General features: G+C 52.6%; 8 protein-coding genes across 8 annotated transcripts; 4 read left to right on the top strand and 4 right to left on the bottom strand.

The window, feature by feature from the left end:
* Nucleotides 1–4,935: 4,935 nt before the first annotated feature.
* Nucleotides 4,936–6,200, bottom strand: AYO21_08452 (hypothetical protein; the record flags this gene model as incomplete). The annotated part of the gene is made up of 4 exons (XM_022658396.1): nt 4,936–4,955; nt 5,033–5,818; nt 5,935–6,019; nt 6,111–6,200. The coding sequence occupies 4 exons, from the start codon at nt 6,198–6,200 to the stop codon at nt 4,936–4,938; spliced, it is 981 nt and encodes a 326-aa protein (XP_022509327.1).
* Nucleotides 6,201–6,724: 524 nt separating this feature from the next.
* Nucleotides 6,725–8,605, top strand: AYO21_08451 (hypothetical protein; the record flags this gene model as incomplete). The annotated part of the gene is made up of 1 exon (XM_022658395.1): nt 6,725–8,605. One exon carries the CDS (start codon nt 6,725–6,727, stop codon nt 8,603–8,605), a length of 1,881 nt encoding a protein of 626 aa, XP_022509326.1.
* Nucleotides 8,606–9,162: 557 nt separating this feature from the next.
* Nucleotides 9,163–11,188, bottom strand: AYO21_08450 (hypothetical protein; the record flags this gene model as incomplete). The annotated part of the gene is made up of 2 exons (XM_022658394.1): nt 9,163–11,076; nt 11,132–11,188. The coding sequence occupies 2 exons, from the start codon at nt 11,186–11,188 to the stop codon at nt 9,163–9,165; spliced, it is 1,971 nt and encodes a 656-aa protein (XP_022509325.1).
* Nucleotides 11,189–11,549: 361 nt separating this feature from the next.
* On the top strand, nt 11,550–12,830 carry AYO21_08449 (hypothetical protein; the record flags this gene model as incomplete). Its single annotated transcript, XM_022658393.1, has 2 exons — nt 11,550–11,809; nt 11,987–12,830. The coding sequence occupies 2 exons, from the start codon at nt 11,550–11,552 to the stop codon at nt 12,828–12,830; spliced, it is 1,104 nt and encodes a 367-aa protein (XP_022509324.1).
* A 223-nt stretch (nt 12,831–13,053) lies between these two features.
* Nucleotides 13,054–13,726, bottom strand: AYO21_08448 (hypothetical protein; the record flags this gene model as incomplete). Its single annotated transcript, XM_022658392.1, has 2 exons — nt 13,054–13,202; nt 13,324–13,726. 2 exons carry the CDS (start codon nt 13,724–13,726, stop codon nt 13,054–13,056), a joined length of 552 nt encoding a protein of 183 aa, XP_022509323.1.
* Nucleotides 13,727–14,787: 1,061 nt separating this feature from the next.
* Nucleotides 14,788–17,346, top strand: AYO21_08447 (hypothetical protein; the record flags this gene model as incomplete). Its single annotated transcript, XM_022658391.1, has 1 exon — nt 14,788–17,346. One exon carries the CDS (start codon nt 14,788–14,790, stop codon nt 17,344–17,346), a length of 2,559 nt encoding a protein of 852 aa, XP_022509322.1.
* A 482-nt stretch (nt 17,347–17,828) lies between these two features.
* AYO21_08446 (hypothetical protein) lies at nt 17,829–19,157 on the top strand (the record flags this gene model as incomplete). Its single annotated transcript, XM_022658390.1, has 1 exon — nt 17,829–19,157. The coding sequence occupies one exon, from the start codon at nt 17,829–17,831 to the stop codon at nt 19,155–19,157; it is 1,329 nt and encodes a 442-aa protein (XP_022509321.1).
* Nucleotides 19,158–19,353: 196 nt separating this feature from the next.
* AYO21_08445 (hypothetical protein) lies at nt 19,354–21,116 on the bottom strand (the record flags this gene model as incomplete). The annotated part of the gene is made up of 4 exons (XM_022658389.1): nt 19,354–20,049; nt 20,122–20,443; nt 20,969–21,034; nt 21,088–21,116. The coding sequence occupies 4 exons, from the start codon at nt 21,114–21,116 to the stop codon at nt 19,354–19,356; spliced, it is 1,113 nt and encodes a 370-aa protein (XP_022509320.1).
* Between the last annotated feature and the right edge of the window lie 135 nt (nt 21,117–21,251).

Genomic DNA, 21,251 nt, shown 5'->3' with positions numbered 1-21,251 from the left:
CCTGCGCCCAAGGCATCAATGACTCTGGCCCTCTGTACCAATATCGTCCGCTGATGGAGCAGCTGACTGACACTTTTGAAATCGATGCAGAGGCTACTCTTTTTCAGAGTCACAGAACCCTTTCCACCATCAAGACACCTGCAGGTTTCGACCCAGACCATGCTAGCAGGCCACACAGGAAAACCCTATTACAGTCACACTACGAGGTACTCACGCAATCTCTGGTGTAGATTGCCATCCACTATCGACGCCAACATGGCCGTTTCCGCAAGAAAGAGGAGGAATCCTTGAGAAGACGATAAGGCGACACCGTGCTCCACGAAAAAGAGGGGGGGGGGGGGAGACATATACACGTACACAGACAGAATACAACAAGTAAAATGGAAAGGAATCAGGAGGGACAAATATCAGGCCTGACGCGTAGCACAGGCACATCAGATCCGGGGATACTGACCTCTTGGGCAGTACTCACAATGTACGCCGGTGACTCGTCTGCGTCGTTCCTCATTTCCAATGGTAGCCTACGAATTGACAGCAATGGTAACACGGTCACAATCCCTGCGTTTGAAGCCTTTATCGTACCCTTTGGACCGTCACTTGGAGGACAAACCTGCTTCGTCACCTGCAACCTTCAGCACAAACTCGAGTGTTTCCAGCGAGTCATCCACTTCTGCCTTCCATACCCTTTCTGTCAGAGGACCGCTCTCAAAAGAGAACCACTCCCAAGCTGCTTGTATGTACCTGGTACAAGAAGCATCCTGAGCCAAGAATTTTCAAGACTGGTCTTCAAATCATTGGTTCGGATCCACAATGGTAGATGTGACAAGCGAGACTGGCAAGGCAACGAGCGACACTTTTCCTTCACACCACGTATCTCTCATGTCTCACCACAATTGCCCTCGCAACTCCTTTCACGTCAGAATTGAGGTGATGAGACACATGCAAATAACGCTCCCGGTGCCGGGACGTATTGCTTCCTGACTCCCGTTCAAATTGCGGTGCTGACAAACGACAGACATTAAAGCCGCTTCATGCCACCGAGGTGGGTCTCGCGAAGCCATGTCTTCGCCACTCTCGCTCCCTGTTCCGTCAATCGGTACCATACTTGTAGGCGGGAGACGTACCGCATTTGTTGATAGTGCTGCTCGCGACGCTCCGCAAGGAATCAACACGAAACGACTGAGGCGATTGCATCCATCGGCTCACAGCCTTTTGTCCCCCACAAAGTACGAGTATGTCCTGGCTGAAACCCATAATGGCAGAGGCTGGACTGGTCTTGTGGCGTCAATTGGAACTGGCTTGCGGACACGAGCTTGCGGGGCGCAACTCTGTTTCCGGTCCGCTGGTACTAGGCATCCAGGTCCCGGATTCGCCAAATGCATCAGACTCCTGCAACCCGAATCGATTACGAGGACGTCTCGGAATATTGACTAGCACTGCTTTCAGGCTATTTGGTTGGCCGGTGCATACCTTGAGTGCATGACTGCCTTTCCCTCTGGAATGCAACTCTCAACCTGATCGCTAGTACTTGCAGCTGGAAAGTAGCCCTGTGGACGCGCGTGTCTCCTTGACTGAGGAGGGAAATATACTGGGCATCGGCCGCCGATCGCAACCAGCATCTGAAGCAGAATTTGTATTGCGTCTCTGAATGACCGTCTCCGATCAGCGGTTCCAGTCGAGGTACCCACCATCCATGGGATCTCCAGACGGGGACACCGACATGCCGCCAAAGCGGAACAGACATCAGCTGCATGTGGGTGTCAATGGGAGTCCTTACGAGACCAGGGGCGTTCAGGCGAGCACATTCTTGAACGTCTCATTTGCCTACAAGTACTCGTATATGTCCCCTTCAGATACAGTCAGTCTCACCGGTTGTTACATGCGGCTCCGACATATCTTTCAGCCCTATCGCTCAAGTCGTTTGACAAGCTTCTCCGCTTCAGTCAGAACTACATGGCTTTTGGTTGCCTCTCGCGCTCAACCTGCTCGGAGGATCTGCGCTAATCTTCTTATAAGATCAAGAGGAAAAGATGTCTGAGATTGGGATTTTTGTGACTAACGTGACAGGTAAACAGCCTCCCCCAGCTTTGCAATTGAGGCTCTGTCAGAGAAGGCAAAAAGGCGACCAGTACCTGACTAAATCCGGAAACGCGGGCCAACAAGAAAGGGACGTATTACGAGCACATGCGGAGTAATGATTTAACTATAAGCCGGACTGGGCACGAGACTAAGGTGTGATTGGATTATGTTATCTGGAGTACCGCTTTCTCCTCTTATACCTACTCGCCAACCTCTCCTTCAACCTCCTAATAGTTTAGGTAAAAGGAAACCCCCAAGGGACCCCCAAGGGATCCCCGCGCTGGAGCTCGGCTGATTGATCCAGAGCTTTCTGTACGCCTTGTGATGGTCACAATCACAGCCGCGGCCTGAGATCCGACATGGATGCGAATCCCGCGGTTTTGTCGACGCCATCTATCTCGTCGGACTCAACGGATATTGGCTTGAAACCTACGCCCCGCCACCGTAGCAAGCTTGGAGCGCCTTGTTTCCCCGTATCTGGACAACGAACGCTTGTCGTCAGAGCAGATACGGTTCACACAGATTGGCCGTGTCGCAAGGACTTTTACTTCGACCACACTGATCACAGACACTCGAGATTGCAGTGTGCTGTTTCCTCGGATGGGCGTCAAGACTGGTCTGTGATACCATTGGGCTGCATCGCCATTGTCTGAAGTGGCTTCAAACTGTCTGGTCTGGATATGAATAGACTTCAAGCGCCGCACAGCAATAGTGCCAGCCAGTGCTGCACAGGGATATGCATTTCCCATGCATCATCTGCAAGGCGACCATTCGCAAATTGGCAGTAGCTTGAACGCATTGACTTCCGGACCTAACAACAATCAGTCTGCACTCACGCGCGAGGAAGTTTAAAATCTCTCACACCAGCAGAAACTCAGGTGGCTGGTGACTGGCCGATGGGTGAGAACCTCAGCCTGATACTTGTGGGCGTTGATATGATATGATCCTTGTCATTGATACTCAGTCTAAATCTGGATTGCGAACTTGGCCATTCCCAGGCTGGGAGTCCACCCCGTGACCCTGTCCAAAGTCGACAAGTCGCTGTTGAAGACGGGGGTTTTCGGAAACCTTGCGCGTGAGGTGCAGGAGCAACGGCCAAAAGTCCTTGCGGCCAAGGCAACACAGAGGCACGGGGCCAGCAATAAGGTGTGAGACCGGTGTACGTGGCAGACTCAATATGCTAAGGCCGAGCGAGCAACATCCAAGGAGAAGCGGACTACCTCACGAGGTACTATTAGACGACTTGCGAGATCTTTGAACGAGTTGCTCCCTGGCAAGGCAAAGAGGGATTTCGGGTACGAGGTCTTCTCGGCTTCATCTCTTGCTTCTTCCCGGGCTTGAAGATGCTCTGGATTTTGCCTTTTACTCCTCGAGAGGGGTTGCTGTCGCGAACAAATCAGGACCATCCAGGAGGGAGACGAGACGTTGTGGGTGCCTCTCTGCACCCTCAATCTACTCATCCTCTGTTTCAAGACAGTTGACTTTGTCAAACTGTCCCCCCCATGACTTCTAGCATCTGTCCTTGCCCCGACAAAGTACAAAGGAGGTGTTCCTATCAGATCGAAAGAGACACCACCAGGACGGGCCGAGACCATCCCCGACCTCGTGCCATCGAGACAGAAGGAAAAGGAAGTAGATCGGGGGTTTCTCGAGAAGAAGAAGAAAACAACAGAGAGTGAATGATCCTCCACGGCTCGTGTACTAGCATATCGACTTGACATGACTTGACTCGAGAACAAGAAAAAGAAAAGAAGAAAAGGTTGGACCCCGTGACAGATTGACTGGGAGATTTGAAGATTTTCAAGCCTCTGTTGTAGCGTCAGGTCAGTTCGGGACAGACAGACAAGTTCAGTTCAGCTCAGGTCAAGTTCAATCTTTTCTTTCTCGGCCCCCTTCCTCCCGCCTTGCGTGGGTTTCTTCGTTGCATCACTCAACTCGCTCCCTTCTCATCCATTCATTCATGCACCAGCTCTCGAAGAAGAAGAAAAAAAAAAACGGGGGATAGGAGGAACGGTGCAAAAGATGACCACATAACAAATCAAAAACAAATCAAAAGAATACTTGAAGAAAATCAGGCAGATTCACTCCCTATTCTCATCCCTTCATCCCCTCCATCCCCTCCATCCCTTGATACCTCCCATCAATCGTATTTTCAGAAACCCTGGAATTCCTTTTCTCCTTTTGGCCATGCTACACACGCATTGCGTTCCGAACTCTTCAACACCCCATCCTCTTTCTGGTCAGCTCAGAGGCACGCGGTTCCCGAGATCGGTGTTGGTTTTGGGCTGGCAGATATGTGCGTGCAGACAAACACAACTTGATGTCAACCGACAAGTGGCTGCCGAGACCTCAATTGGCATATCTATATTGAGACTAATGCCGACAAGACAATCTTTTGGCTCATCTAAATCGAGTAACAAGATGCACTTAACACACAAGCTCAACAGAATCCGCTCAAGATGCACTGCCAAACTTCCGTGCTCACATCACTCGCACAAGAATCTCCAACATGGTAATCACCCGTACTGCGAAGCCGCCCGCGCATGAACGTGTTCATCGCTCTTGGCCAGACTTTGATAGGCTCTCGCAGCCGCCGGCCTCAATCAAGAGCCAAGACTACACCTTGGTCTGGCGCTGGAGTCTCAACCCAAATATACTCTCCTTGCACGTGCAACTGGACGACGGCAAAGGGGACATCTCCACCTCGAGTCGTCGCCGTTCGGCCGGTGCCGCATCGAACGATGCAGACGGACTTGTTCAAGTATCAAATCTGAGCACCAGTGACAAATCGCGACGTGCATACAAGGCTCCAACAATGTGTCGACCAGCTGCTCACAACATATTCTGCAAGCGATGTTAACGGTCATTTCCTCCGGCTGCAGCGCACGTGGTCGTTGCGGTTGAGAGTCGATAGGATTGGCTGGTGGGTGTGTATGTGGGTTGTCTTGCTCACGTCCGAGAGCATCCCGTAACTGTAACGACTCTCTAAAGGTTTCGAATAATTGCTGATCGTCCTGCCGCCGCATGTAATTCCAGATAGCGTCAACCTGTCGCTCTGAATTCCCAGTCCGAGGCGGCCCGCTGCCCAGAATGCCGGGTGCAACTTCTCCTCGCGTCTCCTGCACACCTATGGACTCATTCTCCAGAGATGATCTCTGCTCTTCCGCTTGTCTATAGCGGTTCCATGCTCGACCGAACATAGCGGTGATGGGGCTCTGGTAGCTTTCGGACTCGATTTCCTCGCGAGTGCCGAATGGATTTGTAATGGCTCTCGGCCTCCTTTGGGTCGATGGGTTTGAATCGCCGGGTTCGTTCCGTGGGTGGGCCAACGTTCTCTGTGCTCTGAGATGCGGACGACGCTCACTTGGCTGGGTATTATGGTTTGGTCTTGGTCGCCGGTTTTGTCGGGCCTGCGCCATGTAGTGCAATGCCCCGTTCATATCAAAGTCACGCGGTGTCATAGCGGTTGTGGGTTGGCTAGTGCCGGCGGTAGTGTAGGATGGCCCTGACGCATATAAAGGCAAGCCTTCAGCGGTGGGTGACTGGCCATCGTTGACCCCGTCAAAAGACCAGGACTGCTGTTGGGAATTGGAGAGCGAGAAGGGATTGTTCCGCGGAAGGTCCATGCCGTCGCCTGGTGAAACTGGGGTCTGGTCCGGTGGAACAGCAGCATGGGGAGTGGAAAGGTTGGAAGAGAAGGACAGATGTATCTCAGACTGAGTGTGTAGATCCCAGTAGTCTTATCATGCAGATTAACAATATGCTAATGAGCGAGGGACTTGATAGTTGGAATGTGATGCCAATAACGCGGAGGGGAGAAACCACAAAGTGAAAGAAAATGGTCGATGGACGTACCACGACACTTCCAGCAGTAGCGTTGCCAGCGCTTGCCTTGAAGTCTCATGCCTTGACCGTCAATGTAGAGAGGGTAGGCAGTTGCCTGTGGTGATATTAGTAGAACCGATCATGGATGGGAAGGGGCGGCATTTGAATTATCGGCAAACACAGAGAGATGACGCGAAAGGTCTTACGAGAGGTCTTTTGTCCGCGCAAGCGCAGCAACCAGGTACAGCGGTCAGAGCGCAGCCGATAACTGGCTTGTGCTCACACGTCTCTGCCATTGCGAATTGCGACGGTGATATGGCCTTGCCGGTTGCGCAACCCCGAGGGCTATTTCTTTTGTGGGAGAGACATGTACCCTTGTAGACTGTGGTCGGATCCTGGCACTATCATTTTCCTCTAATGATTGAACTGAAGACCCTGCCGGGGATATTGTGAGTTGGGTTGACAAAACCCAAGAAACGAGGTGGATGGTGGTGAAGCCACAATATCGGAATGGAAGAAGAAGCCCCCGCAAGGGGGCTCGCAAGGCTGAAGCAAGGCTGGACGAGGCTGAACAAGGCTGTGCGAGGCTCCGCTCTGACCGATTTGTTAACTGCGCCCCCTCCAAGACGACTGTCCGCATCTCAATGTCCAATCCTGCCAGTCTTGCATGTCACTCATTTCACCATTTGCGATCGAATAGTAAAGTCTCTCCTCTCTAAGCCTTATGTGCAGTTCTGTAACACCCGTTACAATGTCCCTTTAGCACTCCTTTACACCCTCTTCTCTCGTTCCGGCACCGAGTCGAAGCGGGACTTTCAACATGCCGCTTATCAAGTTGACCCCTTTACAAGCAAGATTTACAGCATGCCTCTCAGCGTCGGTCGTGCTGTTGTTGCTTTATTTAACTTTAACGAAACCATCATTTGCATACGCCCTGGAGGCTGACTCCTCTCGGATATCTTCTGAAGACCACAACTTTTATGTTATACAAGACAGGGATGAAGGGCAAGAGACGGAGGAATCTAGAATAACAGTGCGCGCTGAAGTCGGAGTGTCAGCGCTTGCCAACAACGACCCCGCGAGCAGCAATATCGAGATTGGCCAGACCCAGAACTGGGTATTTCCAAGAGATGCAATAAATGGACCACATGGGACACCTGGGGTCGGTCTACCAGGCGCAAAGGTTGAGGACGCAGAATTACTGCTGGAACGGCACGAACTTAGAAAACGACAGACGGGAAACAAAGTCTACATCACTCTCAACACATGTCTGCAGCCTTCGCCCAATGCGACCAACGCAATACCTCCCCAATTGCAGATGTACATTTCCTTGTCCGAGTCAAACCAGAAACCAGGCCCGGGAACCGGTGATCCGGACCAACAGACCATTACAGTTGATGGTGGGTATGCGATATTTGAGGCGGACGCCGACAGTGATGTGTACGTGGGGATCTCTGCCCCCAACACCACGGAATTCTCTGGCATCTGGAATTACAACATTGCTGCGTCGATTGATGCGCCTTTCCACGGATTCGAGGATCCGGAAGTGAAGAACCTGTATTTCGTCGACGGGGACAATCATGCTGCGCTGTTGATTACAAATGACACAACACAGGCTCTTCCCAACCAGACAATCTATGAAGAATGGATGAAACTGAGTCCTCCGTGGGGTGTCTTTGCAACGAACCAGAACCAGCGGGAAATTCTTGGGATTCAGAAATCGTTCTGCGGCTTAAAAAACAACGCCCGACTGACAGTGAATATCGACAACATCACCAACCAAAATGTCGCCCAGATGACCAACAGAGGGTTGGGTGGCAAGCCGAAAGAGCAGTTCTATATAACGGGTCTCAACGCCACCTCCAAATACTGGGGTATGCTGGTCATGGAAGGCAACTCCACGGACTCGGGCGCCGGCGTGGTGGGAGGAGGTGGCACCGTCTGGGCAGCCATGGAATTCGAGACCAAGACCGACAACAACTGCCGGCTGATGTACAACCTCTCGTTCTGCTCAGAAGTGGCCTACGCTGTCCCCAGCAACCCGAACAAATTCTCGCCAGAGACAGGCCTTCCAGACCTAGCCGCGTTGTACGACTCCTACGCGGCTCAAATGTACCAATACTTCAACTACTCCTTGCAACAAATCCCGTGTAACACCACTTCCAGCGCCCAATACTCTCTGGCCCGCAACTGCGACGATTGCGCTCGGGCATACAAACAATGGCTCTGCGCCGTGACGATTCCCCGCTGCGCCGACTTTTCAAGCTCGGCTTCGTTTCTCAAACCGCGAAATCTAGGCCAGCCGTTCATCAATGGCTCGAGCATCTCATCTGACCCTTCACAATTCAATGTCAAGCAGGCCTCTCTCGATGCCGTCGCCACGAATTCTTCGCGCAATCCGCTCATCGACACGTCCATCCAACCGGGACCGTACAAGGAAGTCTTACCGTGCGAAGACCTGTGTTACGACCTCGTGCAGAGCTGTCCTGCGAGTTTGGGATTCGCTTGTCCCCTGCGAGGAAAGGGCCTGGAGGATAGTTACGGCAAACGAGTCAACGGGTCCGCCGGCGTCATCAGCTGCAGCTATTTGGGCGCGGCGTATTATCTGAGCGGCACCACCGCCTCCACCCCTTTGGGACCGAGTGTGTACAGCGTGGCGTTCCTGGCGGTGCTTTTGGGCCTGGGGAATATATTCCTCTAGAACAAGTCTGTGAGGCTCCTGTTCTATCTGGTTATCTATATACGGAGTTTTAGTTTGTTTTTTTTAACGAAATATCAAGGATTTGTTTGTTCTCTTTTCTCTCTCTCCTTCCTGCGCTTGTACAGTTGCAAAGTGATTTTTTCTTCTCTTTGGTCCTTGTTATCGTATCGCTGTAGTCGTAGTCGTATGTACCTCGTACTGGTACTTGTACTCGTCTCCAATGCATGTATACACCTACATAGGTACTTACAGTAGGTACTTAGGAGGGTGGGAAAGGGAGAGGAAGATGGGCACACTCGGCTCTCATATCACGGCGACATGGAGAATGGGGAAAGGGGCTTCCAAGGTCGGGCTTTGCTCCGAAAGGATTGTTGTCATTGTCATTGTCTGCCGATATGTCTCTCGCTCGCTCACCCTCTCTGTGTATCTCTCTCGAAACTTTTCTCGGCCTTGTCCTTTTGTTTTTTTTTTTTCCCTTTTCGTCTCTCTTCTGAAATGCGACTCAGGTCCCGTGCCATACCTCGCTATCCAGAAGGAGGTGATCAATACGCGCTCGCCTACTTTCTCTTCTTCGCGCCCGCGTTGGCCTGGACTCCGGTCGCACTCGAAACTGGAGCCGAGGGCTTCAGCTCCTTGGTGTCCTGGCCTTGGAGCGACTTTGTCGTCTTGCCGTCCTCCTTCTTCTCTCCTTCTCCTTCCTCCTCCTCCTCCTCCTCGCCGCCTTGTCCGAACTCGTTGACTCTCGAATAGTCCACCTTGTACTTGTACTTCTGATATAGCCACACAAAGAAGATGACGTCGTCTCTCAGCGTAGCCAGACGGTGCAAAATCGGCATTCTGATGGTGAATGCGAACAGATCATCAATAAACGTATTCAAGAATTTGTATGTCAGAGCCTTGCTGGGCATGTGTGCCACAGACTTCAGCCTGTAGTTGATGTACAGAGAAGGTACCATCATGAGGAATCCGTAGGCATAAACTGACCCCACCAATGTTTCGATCACGAAGCTGTACCATGACTTGTGCGACTCGTAAATGAGACTGTACACCGCGTAAGCGAGCAGCAGTGGCACGGCCACAATGTACAAGTATCGGAAGGCGATTTGATCATATTCTTGCGTTTGCCTTTCTTTCTCCGTCAGTTTGTGCTTGTCCTCAAACACAATCACGTAAGGTAATATGTTCTTGAACCTCGAGTCCGGGCCGGGTTCGCGCAGGCGCACATCCACGGTCTTGGTGATCTTCCAGGCTTCAAGGAGAATGCCGAAGCCTTGGGAAGCAAGAATCATCCAGGAGGTATTCTCCGAGTTGTCCATCAAGTACAAGAAGATGACGGCCTGCATGAACACGTTCGCAAGGATTGTCCTCACAGATGTGCCCACGTTATCCTTCTTGCTTCGCCAATGAGAAATATCATTCTTGAATGCCAGGCCTTCGAAGACCATATGCAGGATACTGACGACGAACGTTGTCCCCAATAAATAGGCATTTGTGTCCAGGAGGATTTCCTTGAATTTCTCGAACTCGCTGCCATCCCCACCACCCGGCATGGGCGCTCCGTTTGCAGCTTGTGCCTGGTTTTGTTTCATGCCCTCGTCGATAGACGCCAACAGGTTGTATTTCCAATTGGCCAAGTTGTACAGCTGGATGTTGAGGGGCATTTCCTTGACGGTCTCATTGAGTTCGGTCATGTGGCTGCGTAGTTGCCAGAAGGTGTTGAGAAAGACGACGGGATAATACCACCCATTTTGGCCCGATGCATCACGTTGACCAGTCGGTTCGAGGACAATATTCTTGCGTATCGCTGGATGCATTTGGCGCCAGTTCTGCACGCCTGTGTTCGGGATCACAGCGACCGTGAAGTTGGGGTGGTAGTAAGAGCCAATTTGAACTCCCTGCGGTTCTTCCGATTCTTCCTCTTTTGGCTCGTCGCTTTTCTCGAGCAGGTTCTTCAACTTACGGGCCTTTTTCTTCGGGAGGAACTGGTTCAGCGGTCTTTTAAAGTGAGTGGCTTTATGGGGGTCGTAGTTGGGGCTTGTTGGATCAAACTCGCTGCCAGCCAAGGCGAGATAGAAATGAGCCCATAACGTCCCGTTGTGCTGTACCTCTGTCGGGATGGCAATCTGCGTATGCACCTCTCGGTTTTCATCGTAATTTCCGATCCCAAAGTTCTTCTCTTCCAGGACGAGGCTTTCCTTCGGCACAGCAGAAAGGGCAGGAAGGGTGTCCTGCGCAGACACATACATTCGGATATCGACGACACTGTTGTCTGGCCATATCGGAGCAATGTTTTGAGGGATGAGGGAATAGTTTGTGAGGGCGGTCACATCGGCTCTTTCATCGAAGTTGACATTTTGCTTGGGCGCGGCGGCGCTTCCGCCAGACGTCGACTTGGATCCAAAGAAATTGTTCACAACAAACTGCGTGAGCATAAATATGGCGAGACCTTGTATAACCGTTTGGAACATCGACTACTCATCTGTTAGGACTCGTTGCAAATGCATGCCGACCATTGAATGCTCTCACCTTTCCCCCCTGTTCCTCTCGTGCGGCAGGGGCGCCGCTACCTCTAGGCTCCGGCATCTTGAATTGTCAGAGCCACTGACAATAGATATAGAGCAGGGGACAGCGCTCTTCTTCTTTGACAGAGTGGCAGACCAAGTTCTATTGCGCGATCGAGAGGTTGGCTCGCTCCATGTGGGCCGCCGCAGTTCGGCCGTGGGGTGTGCGGAATTTAGTTGATCCGGTGGGAGAGCGGCCTTGGCATTGATTTGTGACTTGATCATTCGGGCCAATAAACCCGGCATTCTTGACCACGACTTTTGTTCCTCTGATATCGACCAGACCTGTGCCCTCAATTGCTAGCTGCAATCATTCCCGAAGAGATACCCGCAGATGGCGTCCTAGGACGCAATGATCAGTTTAACTCACGTCGCGCGCATCCATGGCAAATGGCGGCTCGGTGCCCCAGTTTCCTACCCATAATGCTCCTCGAGTTTGGCTCTTGACCTCGGGAGACTCTCCAATTGGCATTTCGGTTGCGCGCCAGGTGCTTGACCATGGCGACTATGTGGTGTCCGGTATCATCCAAGCCGAGTTCGAGAATGACGGGGCTCGGAGTCAAGAGTTCAAGAGGTTTCTGTCCCAAGTGGGACGGACACCGGGAATGAAAGAGCGGCTCAAGGTTGTGGCCCTGGATATTAGGTATGCAATTCAGCGTTTTCGCAAGATACTATTTTACGATTCGCGTTCTACTTGTATCTGTCCCCAACAAGATCGCTGGAATTAACTCGCAGACAGGGTTGTTGGACAGTGTCAGGCGGCTGTTGCGGAAGCCGTGCATACTTTTCGAAAGATCGACATACTCTTTTGCTGTACCAGTGAAGCAGTGATTGGGACAGTGGAAGAGCTTTCCGCCAGCTCAAGGACCCTGACGCTAGTTCGAGACCAGTTTGAGAAGAATTTCTTCGGCCCGATGAATATCATCAAGGCTGTCATCCCTCAGATGCGCTCACAGATGAATGGTCACATCATTACCCTCACCGGCATCACAGGTCATCTCGGAACCCCAGGCTTGAGCATGTACTGTGCGTCAGGGTGGGCGCTGGAGGGCTTTTGTGACAGCATCGCCTATGAGATTGCGCCTTTTAACATTAAATTAACCATTGTCCAAGCAAGCGTCGAGATCGGGATCTTGACCAACAAGATCACTTCAGCGCCACCAATGAAGGCCTATACCCGAGAATTTGGTCACACGGCTCCAATATTTCGAGGCATCCTGGACGGCTTACTGAATCGTCTCCCTGGTATTCGTACCCAGTATCCTCCTCCGCCCGAGACCGAAATTCAGTCGCCTTCGTCAGAAGCGGAGAGGCAGAGCGGCCCGTACCTCCTCAGTCGTGACGAGGTTGTCAGCTTGTATCCACCTCTCAGTCATGCGCATACAGAAAAACTGATTGCAGAGACTGTCCATGCATTGACGGCCATTGGTGGTCATGAAAACCCGCCCGCCCGTCACATTGTCGGCATTGAGGGCGTGGCTAGCGTGAAGGAAAAGCTGAAAACTGTGAGCGAGGAACTGGAGGAGTTTGTAGACACCAGTGCATCAGCCGATATTTTCGCCCGGCAGGGTGCTGGTGGGCCGGGGCGTGCAGCAAGTGTCGTAGACGTGGACATCAAGGATCTTGAGGGTGACATCTTCGATGCTTCATTGGGGCTGAGATAGTCAGATTTGATCTTGGGTAGTTGCTTGTATTTGATTCCAGCTTAGTCGAAAGTTTCTCCTGTGTGCTTTCAAGTGCCCAAAATTCAGCGTCGTTCGCCTCGGTCGTGGTCTTTGTCCCTGTCGCCCCAATCTGCTTCGCGGCGCCGTCTGGATCGAGAGGTGCTTCTCGATCGCGCTCGGCGATGATGATCACGTTCTCGGGCTTGCGAAGGTGATTGTGATCTCACACGGTCAGACCTATTCCGCCGTGGGGACCGGGATCGGTGCTCCCTATGTCGATGGCGGTCTTCCCGGTGTCTTCTGTGATGGCTGTCTCGGTGCCGATGGCCACTGCGACTCCGGCTTCGGTGCCTTCGGTCGCCATGACGGCGCCTATATTCCTTGAGCGCATAGTCGAGCTCCTTTTCCTGATTTGTAACGGTGCCTTCGAGGCGTTCCGTAGTGCTGGATTTCCCCTCATTCATAGCCGAGACCCCTGCCATTCGCCCATAACCAACACCCCTGGAAGACGCCATGTCCTCGCCAGGTGCAACCTCTTTCAAAGCGTGGTCAACTTCACGTCGAGCCCCCAGCTCATCCATGTTTGGATTGTTTCGTTGGGGCACTGGCAAACCAAGAGCGCGGGCGAGTGCATCTTCCTCGGCCTGTTTGACTCTCTGGATCTCCTCTTTACGTTCTCTTGCAGCTTTGGCGGCAGCATCTTCGTCACCTTGGGCATCACCGTCTGCTTTAGCATACCAGGTGAGATCACGGCCTTTCTGCCAACGACCAACGGGGGCCATCAGTGAGTGGCCCAGATAATTCTCACGGTGGGAAGAGCTTTCAACATCAGACCACTTGAACTCTCCACGACCCCCTCGCGACCCCTCCTTTCTGACAGTAGCTAGCAAATCCATAGTTGTACCAGGCCAAGGCTGGCAGAGACAATGTCACTGTCAAAGATGGAGAAAACGTCTGGCTGAATTGTGGGTGAGAAATGAGATTCGGGGTTGGAGGTCCACCAGTGTTCGGTAGCGTTATGCTGTGTAACCACCAGTCGACACCGCTCGCGGCATGTACTGGGACAATTGTGACGGCTCAGATCAATAGACAGCCATCTGCGGAGGGTGGACTACTCTCGCACGCTGATCGACGGGATGATAAGTCGCATACAGGGGGGCGGGGGTGTATGTGGCGTCCAGGATTGCAGAACGTGACAAGGGGATGAGTCGAGCCGTCGCAGAGTCGGCTGGTCGCGTATGCAATTCTTTCCGGATCGATACGTTCTGTGTTGCCAACCTCGATCAGAAAATGCAGGTGTCGGCGTGCGAATTACTCAGCTAGACCAGCTCGGATGCGATGGCAGTGGGTGGATGGAAGTGGACGTGTTCAAGCAAGGAGGAAGGCAAAGCACCGAACAACAAATGTGAGATACCAAGTCATGTATGTAGACTTTGTAGGATGAGTGTGGATGAGCCAATATTAATTCGATTTCCCCCCCCCCTGCGCTACAAATGCGTCATCTTTCAGTCACTCCGCCGGTGCCACTCATGTGCTCCGTACCACGGCAAGTATTCAATCTCCAAGCTGTCAATCTGCCCTTCACTCAGGTTCATTAATTGCAATACATACAACTGACAAGTTGCTGGCCAACCTATTTACCTCGTCTGATTCCCCTCTTCGTAACCTTCGGGTGCAGATACGACAGGTGCTGACATCTACCGGTGAGTTGCAGGCAAGCTGAAGTGAGCCAAAGTCTCCCTCCCAATCTACCTGCGCTCATGCGCCTACGCCGTCACTCGCTGCTCGGTTCTGAACCTCCTCCGGACGAGCTCAAACCCCTCTAGACCCGAGATAAAAAGAGTACACGCGCGTACTAGGTAGTGATCATGCGTTCCGTCATGTCTTGAATGGTTACAAGAGACTGCAATTGAACAAAGGGATCTATTGATGAAAGCCGTTCGCCTTTGACAGGAGCATGGACGAAGATACCCGGCCTTTCGAGTCGGTCAACATTGGTCTCACGAGCATCGAGACAGGAGCTGAAAGGTTCCTGCGCGATGGAGTACCATGCCTTCCACCGCTCTCTTACTGGCGAAACAATTTGACTGCGTTATCTCAACGCTTTAATCTCTACTTTGTGGCAACCAGAGATACCGTTGCCGTCTACAGGCCAGACTTTCCCTTCCAGAAACTCCACAGACTGCCTGCACTGCTCATTGTGCCCGCGCTCGCAAATCCCGATGCGGATGGCTATATTGATTCTCAATTTCCTCATGCCATCAATCACCTCGTGGTGGGAGACCTGGGGAAGGAGGAGATTCTTCTCATTGCAACCGATTCCGGCAACATTTCTGCCTATTATACCCACTCCATCTCTGAAGCCATTCGCAAGGACCCGTACCGCTTCAGCACGGATGCTCGGAGTGAGTACGTCGGGCTCGGGCCCTTCTTCACGCAGTGGGTCTATGAATCTGCTTGGGGCCTTGCAATACACACGCATGCCCGAATGATTGCGGTGTCGGCCAACACACCTCATCATGTGGCAGACGCTGATCCTTGTGCTAAAATAACCGTATTTGCTTTTGCCTTGACAGACACGAGTAATGACGGGAGAGATAATGAGGACCAAATGTCCGACGATGATTACGAGGTTTCCCAGCATGCTAAACAGCTGGATTGGCAAGAATGGCTTGCGATAGGCGTTGATGCCACCCCTCCACCACGCAACAAGAATTACAAAATCACTCTTGCGGGCATCGAAGGGCATGACCATAACATCCCCTGCATTTCTTTTGTGAACACAGATGATGACGTGGAAGGGAACTGGCTGTTGAGCACTGATATCAATGGTGACATGAAGATATGGCAAATATGGCAAGGTCTCTGCCACAAATCCTGGGATTTCTCTGAGAGAAGCATGCGAGCATCCACTTACCGGAGGCGAGAAGGAGGCTGGCTTGTTGCTGCCCTGGACCCGCGTGCATTTCGGCCAGCTCGGACGATGGAACAATTTTGCGGTTACTCCAAGGTACCTCAGTACCATGGGCATAATGACCTGGAAAGCTACGACCTGACTAATGTTGTCCGACTCCGCACGCCTAGCAATGGTCATATACACTTTCTCATGTATGAAGGTATGGAGGACGACGAGGATGTGGAAGATATCCGGGAGACGTTTGACTCTTGGTCTGACATGGACGAAGCCAGCGTTGATGCTGAGCGAGCTGAGCTCAATGCGAGTCTGCTTCCAACCTATGGTCAAGACTCTGTTGACGGATCTCCGGACGATGATGAAGGAGTCATTGGAGAACCAGAGGTCGCCCCGGTGTCAGACAACAGCGAGGCCACTTCTGTTTCTGGGTCCGATCCGAGATCTCACAGTATTGATGACGGACCTACAACACCACAGAGAGACACTCTATCGCTCGAATACATGCGATTCGAAGACGCCGACAGCGAATCTGGAGAGAGCGAGAAAGAGGAAGTACACTATTCTTCTGATTCGGATGATGTTGAGGATATCGACCTCTCTTCTACGAGTCGACGAAGTACCACATCATTGTCAAGTCTCGCCCAGCGGAACAGCCAAGAGATTGACGTGGACGTCTTGTCCGCATCCGATGTTGATTCTCCCTTGCGCAGACGGCCGCACATGGAACCCAAAGATCCCAAACCATCGACTCAGGGCGGCACTTCGAAAGTTTCCAAAACCCGTTACAGAGCCAAGCCACCGATTATACCTACTCTTCATTGCAGCGTATCAAATTTGAGATTGATCATTGCTCCCGAAGCAGATTCGCCGCATGTATTTTGTGCCAACATCCTCAAACAGGCGTTACCTCCTTTAATACAGGGTTCGAGTCACGCCAACATTGACAGACTCAATATGATGCTGCAAATCCCTGAATTGGGGGTTGTTGTCATTGCTACACAGATCGGTCGATGTGCGGTCTGTTCACTGACAAAAAACGAGAAGACGGACACACTGGGAATGCGGGTAAGCTGGATTTTACCAACCAAAAAACAAGAGATGAAAGGCCTGCGTCCATTTGGTCCACTCCTCGGCATAGCAGCTTCCCCGGTTCAAGGATGCTTCATGCGAAACGGATTCGAAGATCGATCTGGATCGACCGAGTCACCGGAATGGGGCAAAGACGGGCTTGTGGATGGAGTTCCCACCACATTCGACCATACTGTGCTTGTCGTCGACGGGCGTAGTGGCGAAGAGGATGGCTCTCAGCTACTAAAGGTTGACACAGAATCTGAAGAGCATGCAGAAGAGCACCGGCCGAAGAGGAAACGTCTGTCACATCATGCTCAGAAAAGACGATCTGCAAGAACCAGGACAGAGACACGGGAGTGGGAAGTCCCATCAACTCCAGAGGCATGGCAAGCCCTTGAAAGTAGTCGGAGATACAGGCTCATGTTGACATATATGGATATGACTGTTCTATCCTACGAGCTATCGCGGGGAGTGGAAAGAGAGGATATTAATGCCTACGAGGAGGTGTCAAGCCTCGACCTGCTTGATTGATGCATGTGACAAGGCGATACACGAGATATTCGAGATATTATGGATGTGGATATTTATATTCTATACTTGATGACAATGTCTTCGACCAAGTTCTTATCTAACAGGTAGATATAAATCTCTCTTCCAAAGTGTCTCTTGAGGCTTGTGTAAAGAGAATTCACGACGAGGCTGAGAGGCCGTGATTGGTGGGGCACCGCCACCAAGTCAGTGGTTGTATGAGGTCATATCAGAGACGTTGGATTCTGTCTATAATATTCTTCTACATCTCGTTCTGAATTGTAGTGAGGGGCATAGACATTATTTATGCACTGTAATCTTTCGAATCGAGGCCTTTTCCTCTGACATCGACAGATCCGGATTGCAAACCCCGCAGCCCAGTCGTTTTCCGTCACCAAGGAAACCCTCGATTAGTCACCATCCGTCTCTTCCCTCACAAGCAGCATCGGCTGCTGCCATTGGGACCATACTTTGGCAGAAACAACATGGCCGTGCCCGAGCAAAAAAAGACGATAGTGGTCGTGGGCGGGGGTATCATCGGCTGCACAACCGCGTACTTCCTCACCCGCCATTCGAAATACAATCCCGAGTTACACTCGATCTATCTCCTTGAGGCTACGGGCATTGCTAGTGGTGCGTCAGGGAAAGCCGGTGGCTTGCTGGCCCTGTGGGCTTATCCCTCGTGCCTGGTGCCGCTCAGTTTCAGACTGCATTCCGAACTCGCAAAGGAACACGGGGGTGATCGCCGATGGGGATATAGGGGCGTGGGCGTGGGGCAGATCGATCTGAAAGGCCGGCATGTCAGTGACCAGGAAAAGGTGATGGCCCGCGAAGGCGCTGTGGATGGCGAAGTACAGGAAAACGGCGCGGGCGAAAAGGAAGATGTCAGGGGAATTCACCGGCCGGATGTCGCCAGCGATGGCAACGTCGATCCTACCCGCGTCAGTCTCCAGAAACGAAGCAAAGAATCGTACGACAACCTCCGCAGCATGGGACTTCCGGACGATCTGGACTGGGTGGCGGAAGAGTGCGTCAATGCCTACGACTCGATGGGCTCTCCGAGCGACACGGCGCAGGTCCATCCCTATCACTTCACCACGTCCATGGCCAAACTTGCCGAGGAAAAGGGTGCCCGCGTCGTCTTGGGCAGCGTCGACGAGATCGCGTCTCGAGAAGGAGGCGAGCACGCGGTAAAATACACTGACAGTTCGACCAAGGAGGGAAAATGCCTCTACGCGGACCATGTCATCATCACTGCCGGGCCGTGGACGAAGAATGTCTGGCCCAGATCTCCCATCGGCGCCTTGCGCGCTCACAGCGTGACCATCCGCCCTTCGAGGCCGGTCAGCGCATACTGCCTCTTCACGTCGATCTCGCTGCCCAAGAACTTCAAGGGGGGCACAAAGTCGCGTGCCCGCCACGTCACGCCGGAGATCTACGCGCGGCCGGACAACGAAGTGTATGCGTGCGGCGAAGGTGACCACCTCGTGCCCCTGCCCAAGTCTACAGCCGATGTCCAGGTCGACGACAGCCGCTGCCAGGACATTGTCGACTATTGCGCGAGTGTCTCGGACGAGCTGCGTGATGGCACCGTGCTGGTCCGCCAGGCGTGCTATCTGCCGCAGGTAGAGACGGGCGGGGGACCCCTGGTCGGCCCCACGGGCGTCAAGGGCATCTACATGGCTGCAGGACACACTTGTTGGGGTATACAGAACGGGCCTGGCACGGGCAAGTTGATGAGCGAGTTTGTGTTTGACGGCAAGGCGGTTAGCGCCAACGTGAGCAGTCTGGATCCCAGGAGGGCATTGAGATGAATGAGAACGAAAACAAATACAGGGGCTGCCAAACAAAAGTATCACAGGAAAACTCCCTTTTAGTAGTGTGCGTGATCTGATCTCCTGGCCTGGCCTGGCCAATCCATCCACATTGCCACGAAATAGCACACAAGTGCCACTTATGCGACAGGTTGATCGCTCAATACACACCGACGAGCCATGATCCAACCGACCTCTATGCTTTCCACGCACTCACGACCTGCACCACATCCTCATCTGCGACAACATGGGCCAGCCCGACTCTCTGCGGGATGTGCTTGGCTGAGGCGCCCCAGACCAGCGCGTACTTGAACGTCTCCTTGAGCGTGCGGTGGATCTGGTCACACACGTCCTCGATCGTGCTGCCGCTGCGGACGATGAGGGCCTCGCTAAAGTCCGGGTCCACGCCCTGCCGCTTGGTGTAAATGCGCATCAGGCGCAACTCCTGCCAACACCTCTCCACCACGTCCTGGACGCCCAGGTCCAGCTCGCATGACATGACCACCGTGTGGGGCTCGCGGGCCAGTTCGTCCAGGTACTCGACCGTGACGCTATCGATCTTGTTGTACACGTACAGACACCGGATGTACTTGCGGTGGTCTTTCATGATGACGTCGATGAAGTCGTCGACGGTGGCGTTCTCGTCGCGCACGAGCACTTCGCAGTTGAGCATCTTGTAGTCCCGTAGGATGTTGTACAGCATCTTCTCGTCCAGGTACTTGGGTGGGGATTGGAAGGTGATCTTCATGCCGCCGGCCTTCTTGGCTTTCAAGTAGATGTTGGGCGGCTCGCGGTTGAGCCGGATGCCAACGGCCTCGAGTTCTGCCTCAAGAAGAGCCCGTTGCTCTGCGCGTTTGGTCGCGTCGAGCACCATCAGGATCAGGTCGGATGTCTAAATCAGTCTCAGTGTCAGCTAAAATGCCTTTTGAAGATGGAGGCACGAGCGCTTGTCTTATTGCCTGACCTTTGCGGCGCTGATGACCTGTCGTCCTCGCCCTTTTCCTTCCGAGGCACCTTCGATGATACCAGGGAGATCCAGGATTTGGATCTCTGCTCCTCCATACTCGAGCACGCCGGGAATGGCCGTGAGTGTCGTGAAGGAATATGCGGCCACTTCGGACTTGGTCTTTGTGATTTTCGAGAGGAAGGTCGATTTACCCACTGAAGGGAAGCCGACCAGGGCTATTCGGGCATCCCCTGATTTTGAAACATCGAAACCTGTACCACCACCGGAGCCGGCACCCGCGGCTGGTTCAAGTAGTTGTGCACGTAGCCGTGCGAGTTTGCTAGCCACAGAAGTCAGCCACTGTTGTTGGCTGCAACCATAAGATGCCAACTGGGAGATGAGGGTGCTGAGGTGACACAGCAACAAGATGGGGTTGCACGAAAAAGGGGCAAGGCTGAAACATCAGAAGATCCTCCCCTGAGTAGCAAACCTTGGGTGTGCTCGTGCTCGACAATCTACGTCCATTTTCGCACCACTTGTAGTGCCATATTTCACGAAACTGGAAGCATATCCCAGTTCCTTGTCCAAAAGCTCAGCTCAAATATGCATCGCAAGAGACTGAAAACAGAGTCACGTGCATATACAGAAGGCACGTGCACAGGTTCTCGCTCTTCGTCTCATCTTGTTCCCTCCGTTCCTCCTCCCGCTGCTTGCGTTGTCTCCAGAAACAGAATGCTGGACCTACCCTTTCAGTAAACCAAGGTGATACTCTGGTGATCACTCTCTGTCAGGGCGTGCATAGATCAGGATGCTAAAGCATTCGAGCACCAACCTGTGGCTTTGTTTTCTGCAACCCAATCAGCACCGGACCAGGCCATCTATGACACGCTGCTGAAACCCACTCTGAGTTCGGGCCATTTCGGCCTCGATCCTGTACCAAGAGTCAGATTCCAGACGGCTCTGGGCGAGACACAGACAACCCACTCCTTGATCTTCTCCGTTATGTTGACCATCTTGAAGGTGAGGTTTTGAACAACCTATACGACCGCTCTGTGACCTCGGCCGACCTGGGCAAAACTTGAAAAGGCGCACAAAGAAAGAGAATATGTGTCTTTTTTCCGTCCAAACAGATAAACCCTGTCCGTCGT

The sequence above is a fragment of the Fonsecaea monophora genome (assembly GCF_001642475.1).
Source record: "Fonsecaea monophora strain CBS 269.37 chromosome Unknown Scaff73, whole genome shotgun sequence".
Classification (NCBI taxonomy): Eukaryota; Fungi; Ascomycota; class Eurotiomycetes; order Chaetothyriales; family Herpotrichiellaceae; genus Fonsecaea; species Fonsecaea monophora.
This window is presented reverse-complemented; position numbering and strand designations above follow the sequence as displayed.